This window comes from Alligator sinensis, unplaced genomic scaffold, assembly GCF_000455745.1.
Source record: "Alligator sinensis unplaced genomic scaffold, ASM45574v1 scaffold989_2, whole genome shotgun sequence".
In the NCBI taxonomy this organism is placed as follows: Eukaryota; Metazoa; Chordata; order Crocodylia; family Alligatoridae; genus Alligator; species Alligator sinensis.
The window spans coordinates 942,999-951,598 of NW_005842162.1; the positions used below are offsets into that span (position 1 = coordinate 942,999).

Here is an 8,600-nt window from a genome sequence, read left to right on the forward strand (position 1 = left end):
TCAACTAGCACTGGGTTCAACTGTGGAATGGGTTCAACTAGCACTGAACTTTTATATGAGTCGGGACCTACCAAATTCACTGTGGAAGTGGGGTGCGCTGTGGTTCTTTTAATCTTGCAGGTTCCCCTACACCCTCCCCAACCCCCACTGATTGGTGGAGGGGCCCTGCTTGCAGCTTGCTCCTGATCAGTGAGGAGCAAAAACTGTGGTTTTAATTATGGTGCCATTTTTGCCTCTTGCTACTGATTGGCTGAGGGGCCCCAGATGGTCCTGCTGTTTACTGCTGATTGGCAGGGAGGCAAAAACAGCACATTTAAAACCCCATTGTTTTAGCTTCCCTGCTGATCAGGAGGAAGCAGTGGGGCCCTCCGCTAATCAGCAGCAGGGGTGGGGAGGGAGGGAGAGGCACGGCAACATGCAAGATTAAAGGAGCCACCACACACACTACTTCTGCTGTAAATTCGGTAGATCCCTAATAAGGAGTAACTTTATTAGTTGTAAACTGATATATTTAAAGTGTTAAAATAAAAAAGCTTCATATATAGGAATAGCAAAAAAGGTAAAAAGGTCCACTGTTTTGATACAGCATCCTCAAAAAAGTTTTCCAATACACTGAAAGGGGCGGGGGGGAAGCTTGTTATCTGATGATTCCTATCTCTATTATGCAATTTAAAAACAGAAGAATGATTTATTTTTAGGTTTAATATACTTAGTTTGAAGTGTTTAGTAAAAAGTGAAAAAAACCCTAGATAATGGTAATTTTTTAAAACAGAAAAGCTGATTACAAATTGAGCTAGAGACAATCAGTTTGTTTTCTGCAATCCTTGATTAGGGTGAACTGATTCTGTATACAGGACGTTCATAAAAAACAACTTTTACCTTGTGGAAGGCAAACTAACTTTTTTTTTTTTTTTTACTCTGGAATGACAAAGATTTACTGTCTTAGTTTTAAAAACAAATCACTAATTTAGAATCAATATAAGTAATGCTCTCAGTCAAAGCACGTACTGTACTAAACTGAATTAGACCTAGGCCTAATTAAAACACTAACCATTTGTGTGTCAGGTTAAAAAAAAAAAAAAAAAAAAAAAGTATTTATTAGGAAGGCCCAGCTTGTAAACAAATTAGTTCAAACTCCAAAAGCAGATTTTGACATAAAAGTTCACATTTTCTACAACTGTTTGGCATAGCTGTATACAAGTAGTTGTAAGTATCTTTGGCCTTAACTTTTTTTTTTTTTTTTTACAGAATATCCAGATGACAGAAAAAAGCATACTAAGCCATATTTCATATTAATTTCAATATTGCATGCGTTTTAATTCACTCACACTCATTGAATTCCAGGTTTCTAAAAGAGATTAAACTGCTGTACTGTACTTAATTTTATTCTGGAATGAATAGAGCAGAAATAGGTAGACCAGTACCTGGAAGTACAAAAAATCCCAATGACTGAAAAGCCTACCTGTAAAAAAACCCAAGTAAGTAACAATGCCCCCACCCCTCTCCCCCCAGGAATTCTGTAACTATACGAATAAAAGTTTTATTTTTACTTAATACTTAGCTCTTCACCAAGGCCACTCAAAATTACTTGAGGTGGAAACTTACACACACATTTTTAACACACACCTGTCCCTCCTCTCCAGACTTTTCCCTCAAGATTTTAAAACAATTAAAACCATGAATAATGCCTCCATTTTGTCTAGATGAACAGAGGAGGTTATCTGCCTCTATCAACTGGCAAGGTAGATGATACCAATCTGGTCAACATTCTGTATAGTTCTTCTGTCAGTAGCCTATATATATGCAAATGTTGGACAATATATTAAACGCTGTTACAATACAGCGTGTGGGCTGGGGAAAGAAGAGTACAACGGGTAAACAAATCTGGTATTTTAGTTTGAATTATTCTTCATAAACAAAATCTTAAAACCCTGCTTGGATCTTATATATGGTAATCAACCTTACCTTTAAAAAAGACACCAGATAATTTTTTTGTTAAAACACCATCAGTATCAAAAATCATATACACAAATGTTAAAGAACAAAGAGTTCACATCCCCTTTATTTTAACAAAGAAAGCTGTTTAAGGTGCTCACATATTTTGCTCTGAAGATCTGTTTTATCAAAATGGTCATTTAATCAGCTGTCTTTGCAGTCTAAGTCTTCAACAGTGGTTCATTCATTTTGTAGCACTCTTTCACTGCTAGTTTCTAAGATGGGGCATCTGTGGAGCAGGGGCTCCTTCTACTGGAGCAGAGGAGGATACAGTCATTAGCTGCCCACCATGCATTCTCTCATTCGCACGCAGCTCACATCCATCCTGAAGCATTCGTATAGCTATCCGTGCAATGTTCTTAGAGTCATCAAGTCCACTGTGAGGTCGCCCATCATAGCTCATTCCCAGCTTTTCAAGCATGATTGTCAGCTTGGTCTGGTTTCTGGGAACCTGATAAAGGAAGTGAACCATACTATGAAATCTGATTTAAAACATTTGAATAGGAAAAACTCTGTCTTACTCTACATAAATTCTAATAACAGTTTGTTTAATGCTGCTTGACACTTCCATTCACCTTGGCCCACGTATCAAAGCACTTTGCAAACAATCAGGCTTCAGAATAGCCCTATTAAAACATATATTATCTAAGTGTATCTACCATTAACAACACTTGTTTAAACTCTGCCAATGTTGGCAACAGTGAGCATCTGAGTATAGAAGCTTCCACTAGGGTCAAAATGACATCTGAAAAGTCCTTCTCCTAGATTCCAGTAGCTGAGTTGAATATGAAGGAATCCTTAAAGATATACATACAGATGTATGAGATGACGATTCAAGCTCTACTTAGACTGCAACAGCTAGACCAGGGGTGGGCAAATGCGGCCCACCAGGCCATCCTATCTGGCCCGCAAGACCCCTAAACATTTAGAAAATTAATATTTCTCTGTCCCTGGCTGCCTGTCATGCAGCCCTTGATGGCTTGCCAAAACTCAGTAAGCGGCCCTCCACCCAAAATAATTGCCTGCCCCTGAGCTAGAATCTAAACTCAGCAGAACTTACAGCAGGCTCATCAGAACACAAAAACAATACTAAGATCCAATGTCTGAGTTTGGTACTCCCAATTTTAATTCTAGCTCAGAGTGACTTGTGCAGCTCTCTCTTTCTCCCCATTTTCCCCATGATCCTCAGTCTTAAGATAAATAAGGATACTTATCTACAACATGAGAATTGTGAGAATTAGCTCTTTAGTGTAGTGTTGAAGATGTAAAGCAATAATTGCAACAGCATTACTAAATCTAGACAGCCTATCTGGATGAACTAGTTCTAGTGCACACAAATCTAGGAGCATCAGTACTATAAACAATTACTTAAAATTGGAACCGTGAAAATATTTTCAGAGATTTTTAAGTAGGAGACTAGAAGTTAAGCTCTTAAATCTGTTTAAGCACCAAAATAAGTAGAACAATTTTCAAGAATTAAATGGGATTTCAGGACACTGAGCATGTTCAAAAGTTAATTAAACAATACAAATTGGAAGGTCATGGCATAATATAATAAGACTTTGTGCAAGCCTCTTATATATTACTTTTATTTAGACTCAATTTTCCCAGAAAAATTAACAACCTCCATACAAACCTTGTAGAAGTTGCCGTATGATTTGCGAATATTGATCCATTTTTTGGCAAAAGAGGGATATTTGATATGGCTAATACGACACTGGATATTCAGGAATTTACTCATATCCCAACATCTTTAAAGAAAAATGGAAACAAAACTTTATCAAGGAATCTTAAGTAATAGCACAGTAAAAATTATTCACAATAGACTAAACACAGAACATGTAGTACATGACTATGCATCTTTCCTCTGGGTACTGGCAGAAAGGACCAATTTGGCGTAACACCTAATTACAACTGGTCAGGATTTTTTCAAATATCATTCAGCAGAGAAGAAAGCATCAGTTACAATAAAAATTTAATCAAGAAAGTATCTCAAGCCCATGATGGACTTTCTGGTCAAAACCAGAAACACTGCACACATTCATGCCTTAAAACAGTAGTGGCCAGGATACTCATGTGGTTCCCTGATTTAAGTCCCTACTCTATAACAGATTCTTCTGTGGTATATGTGAGTAAGGTATCTTTTCGAGGTCAGGAAGAGAGCAGTGAAGTTGAGCTACTTGATGCAATTAATTCTAGGTATTAGAAACATGGGACTGGAAGGGACCTCTTAGGTCATCAATCCCCTGTGTTCTCAAGCAAACATTTATCCAGAGTCCTAAAAATTATCCAACTCCATCCACTGCAAACCACAACCACAGAGCAAATTACAAAACTGAAAGCACCCTACCTCATACCGTAGGTTTTAAAAAAAAAAAAAAAAAAAAAAGACAAAAACCCCCAAATCCCAGAGATGACTGGCAATGCACAAAAATCATTGGTTATACACTCCCAGAGTGCCAGGAACAGGACCAATCCTCATGCTATAGAAAAAAGTAGCCCACCCTCACTTCCCTATGTTTTTACTTTTAGGCCCTCGTCTAAAAGGTTAGTAAAGACATGGCAGCAGGCATTCCTATCACTTCATTCTGAAATCAATCGCACTTAAAAGTTCAAGATCTCTTTTTTTCCCCAAACCAAGAATAGGGGTATTGACTCAGGTTTAGCAGCTAAGTTCAAATTCGAAAACTTGTATCCTGCCTTTGTAATGCACACTTTAGATTTAATTTGTGCAACAATATCCACTGTTCTGAACCGTTTAAGAACTGGCACTGACTTTCATACTAAAAGCAACCACGTTTCATTGATGACCAAAGTGATTTTTATTTCTAAAGTCTGTACTGTGTAATGTATCTTAAACTCTTTAATATTATTAGATGTAAAGGACTGTGGTAAATATATATGTCATTATATCATGCATCTCTAAACCAACAGTGGCCTCTCTAAACCAATGATGGTGGCTGCCTGGGAGGGTAACAAACAGGACATAGATCATACTAGATATACCCAGTTCTACCCTTTAAAGCATCCACTGCTGCCACTGTCAAAGCCACAATACTGGGCTAAGTGGACCAATGGTCTGACCCACTATGGCACTTCTTATGCTCTTATGTGCCTGAGGGTAGTAGCATGTCCTGCCCGTTTTACTTCCACTCATCATCACACACCAAATGCCAGAAATTAGCCACAGCGTGAGAGTCAGCCCCTGCCCCCAAGACCTCATGCTCCAAAGAGATGGGACCAAAGGGAAGGGACTTCCCAAGGACATGCAGCTAGTCATTAACAAAGCCCAAACTGGAACCAGGGCTCCCAGGTTCTAGGCTAGTATCCAGGCAGTAGCACACAATGCAGCTCATCCCACACTGGCTCTACCTGAGCATGTTGCAAATGGCTTTGTGAAGCCCCAAACTTTATACTTAAGCAGTGGGTAAGTTCACTGACCCCTGCAGTCAGATTGTTTTGCAAATGCTTCTAGATATATGCTCAGGTACACCCTCAGGCAGTAATGGTACTTCAGGCTCTCTGCTTTTGTATGTGCTGAGCTGGAGTGTGTGGACAGTATGGTTTCTCCACAGAACTCCCTGAGCAGCTGGAGGCAATGTAGGTGTGCCCTTAAAAAAAAAGAGTTCATTATGTTTCTATTCCTGTCTTCATACACTTAATAATTTCCAAGCCATTCACCTTGTACCCTGAAATTTTTACTTCAGCCTAAAGATGGAATTTTTTGGAGTAAACTGCACCCATCTGGAAGTGGTGGGTCAGATAAAACATGTTCTTTACATGATGAACATGGTAGAAATGGCTAACAAAATATTACTTTTAATGGCTACAATAAATACTTGGAGCTTTAGTTTTGGCATGAACAGTCTTCAGTGAAGATGAGTATATTTTCTTGGTTTGGACATAAATATTAAAAAAAAAATAACTAGAAAAAAATCATAGCTGAGCCAGACACTTATCTGCACACAGTAAGACATTACAGAAAAACTAAATCCAGTCCCTTTGTGACATCACTGCACGTTCTTTCCAGTTGACATGCAGGGCTGACCGGGTTGGGAGAGGGAGTGATCCCAGCACAGTTTACTTTTAAAAGGAAGGTAATATCCTACTTAATCACAGGTTGTTGGTGGGGAGGTTTTGTGAGGGGAAGAGTAGTACATAGGCAGGGAAATTTTTGCAGATGCCAAAAGGGATCTCTGCATTCTTGAATTCTCTGCTTTCATTTAACATATGAAATGTTACCACCCCCAAACCAGAAATAATAAAAATCACTTTCCTTCTGGTACAGATAATAACCAGAATTATATACTGCTGTCTTGTTAACCCAGCCTAGCAGAAGTTTTAATCCAGACAAACAAAAGAACAAAAGTGAGCTGTCTTTTCGGACACCATTCACTTCAATAAAATAATTCTGAAATATAACTGGGGTCACACAAAGATTAACAGTTAAAATTTCCTGTGCTGCTTAATTCTCTCTCATTTAAAACAAAAAGCAATGCAAAGACATTTACACATTAATATTTCAGTTAGTAAAAAATGGAAATTGACCAGGGCAATTAACTGATGTACAGTATGGAGGAGAAACAAGCTTATAATTGTACCTTTTGGCCCTACGGTAAGAGTCTATAAAGTGAAAAATTACAATTCCGGGAACAATATTATATTGCCCATGCACAATTATCTAGGTACTCAAGACCATCTAAGCACATCACATTTATTAATGGATTTTGTGATCATAACACCCCTGAGAAGAAAGCAGAACCATGCCTATTTTAGAAAAAGGATTCCAAGAGGCAAAGTCAGTTAAGTGACTGGTCCAAAAGTCAGACAAAACATTCTGGCTAGGCCATGAACTGAATGTGCATGTCCCAAGGCCAAATCCAAAGGTCTAGCCACTCTTCCTCTCATCTTTCTTCTCAAGCACTTTTGAGCACTTTGTATTACTTGTTTCTGCTTAAATATGCCACACACATTAACAGTAGTAGAAACTGGAAAATATATAAAATTTGACTATGCAAACTAGTGTTAGACTGGTGTTGCAAACTAAGTTTTCAAGTTTTCTTGACTCTGAATACAACCATAAAAATGTCCATGCCGTGTTTTTTTTTCCATTTATTCATTTCATTTAAGAAAAAGCAATGCTAAATCAAAAATCAGAGAGGCATATAACCACTGACACTGCATGGAAACAATGAAAGGGTGTGTGGGGAAAGGTGGGGGGACTATTGCATTGTTTGTTCTAATTTTTTAACTGAAATTTATTTTAACTGCATTTCCTTCAAGGGGAAGAGGATGAGTAGGTTTTAGGAACAGCCGCAACCCCCACATGAGAGAAAGATACAGGCTTGGGAAAGACAGTAAGGGATGGGGGTTGGGGGAACTGCCCTAAGCATGAGGGGACTGGAGTGGGTAGGATTGAGAGGGAATATGGAGAAATATGGGTTCTTTTGTGGTGAACCAGGGTTGGAAAGTAAGGTTTGGTTGAGCACAGGTGCACTCTCTTTCGTCAGAGGCAGAAGAGCATAAGGGGTAAGGGTGGGCAAGATTGCTTGATTGTGAGGTTTGGGGACAGAAAGGGTACAGTTCTGTTTTACTATCTTAATATTTTATTTTGCTTCTGTAATTTGTTTAGTTTGTGGAGGGTTTGTTTTGTTTGTTTGTCTTTTATTGTAAGTCACCATGAACCTTTTTGGGAAGGATGGCAAACTGATCAATCAATCAATGTTTGCTAACTTTCATTTGGGCCCATATAAACCCATTATAGAATGCTGAAGAGAAGCAGTGCCACCTAGTGGATTCAATTTTAATCTCCCAACTGTAACAAAGCAAGAAAATAACATGGTTTGACCTTTTTTGTGGTCTCATTTTGGATATGCCTGTTCTTAGGGTTAATAGGTTAATTTAAAATGTTTTGCAGTTTTAAAGTTCATTTAAATATTACAAGATAAAATGCACATCCTTTCTAAGTCATACCCATCAGTCAGTATGGAATAGCTATATTTAGTCCCCAGTTCTTTCTGTCTCATCCATTCTACAGCATTTTGTAGGACTTGAGGAAAGGCATCAGCTTTGTCTACGAGGTCCTGAGAACACACAAAACCAGAAGTGAGGCAGGTTTTGTAAAGAAAATAAACCTGTGTTAAACTAACATACAGGGACTAATACTTATACATCACTTTCTTTCCAAGGATCTAAATACACAAAGTGGGCCTTAGAAAAAACTTATTTTCCAAATTTCAGAAACAAACAATGCCTAGGGGCTTGACTTTCATAGGCAAAGACCTACCAAATTCATGATTCTGTGATCTTCGTGGAACCTATAAATTTGGTAGGTCCCCTGTGAAAAATCCTGGTCGGACTAATACTTATACATCACTTTCTTTCCAAGGATCTAAATACACAAAGTGGGCCTTAGAAAAAACTTATTTTCCAAATTTCAGAAACAAACAATGCCTAGGGGCTTGACTTTCATAGGCAAAGACCTACCAAATTCATGATTCTGTGATCTTCGTGGAACCTATAAATTTGGTAGGTCCCCTGTGAAAAATCCTGGTCCCCACAAAAAAAAAAAAAAAAGGGGGAAAAGGGAAGACAACAAACGGGGG

At 38.3% G+C, this 8,600-nt stretch overlaps 1 protein-coding gene across 2 annotated transcripts in view; it reads right to left on the bottom strand.

Moving 5' to 3' along the window:
* Positions 1–1,147: 1,147 nt before the first annotated feature.
* ERI1 (exoribonuclease 1) overlaps positions 1,148–8,600 on the bottom strand; it is a 20,655-nt gene continuing 13,202 nt past the window's right edge. For both annotated transcript variants that reach the window (XM_025206576.1, XM_025206577.1), the window contains 3 exons: positions 7,969–8,078; positions 3,632–3,746; positions 1,148–2,446 (listed from right to left, as the gene is read on the bottom strand). In XM_025206576.1, coding sequence (XP_025062361.1) covers positions 2,204–2,446; positions 3,632–3,746; positions 7,969–8,078 — 468 coding nt within the window. In that variant the 3' untranslated portion in view covers positions 1,148–2,203. The remainder of the gene's footprint in view (positions 2,447–3,631; positions 3,747–7,968; positions 8,079–8,600) is intronic.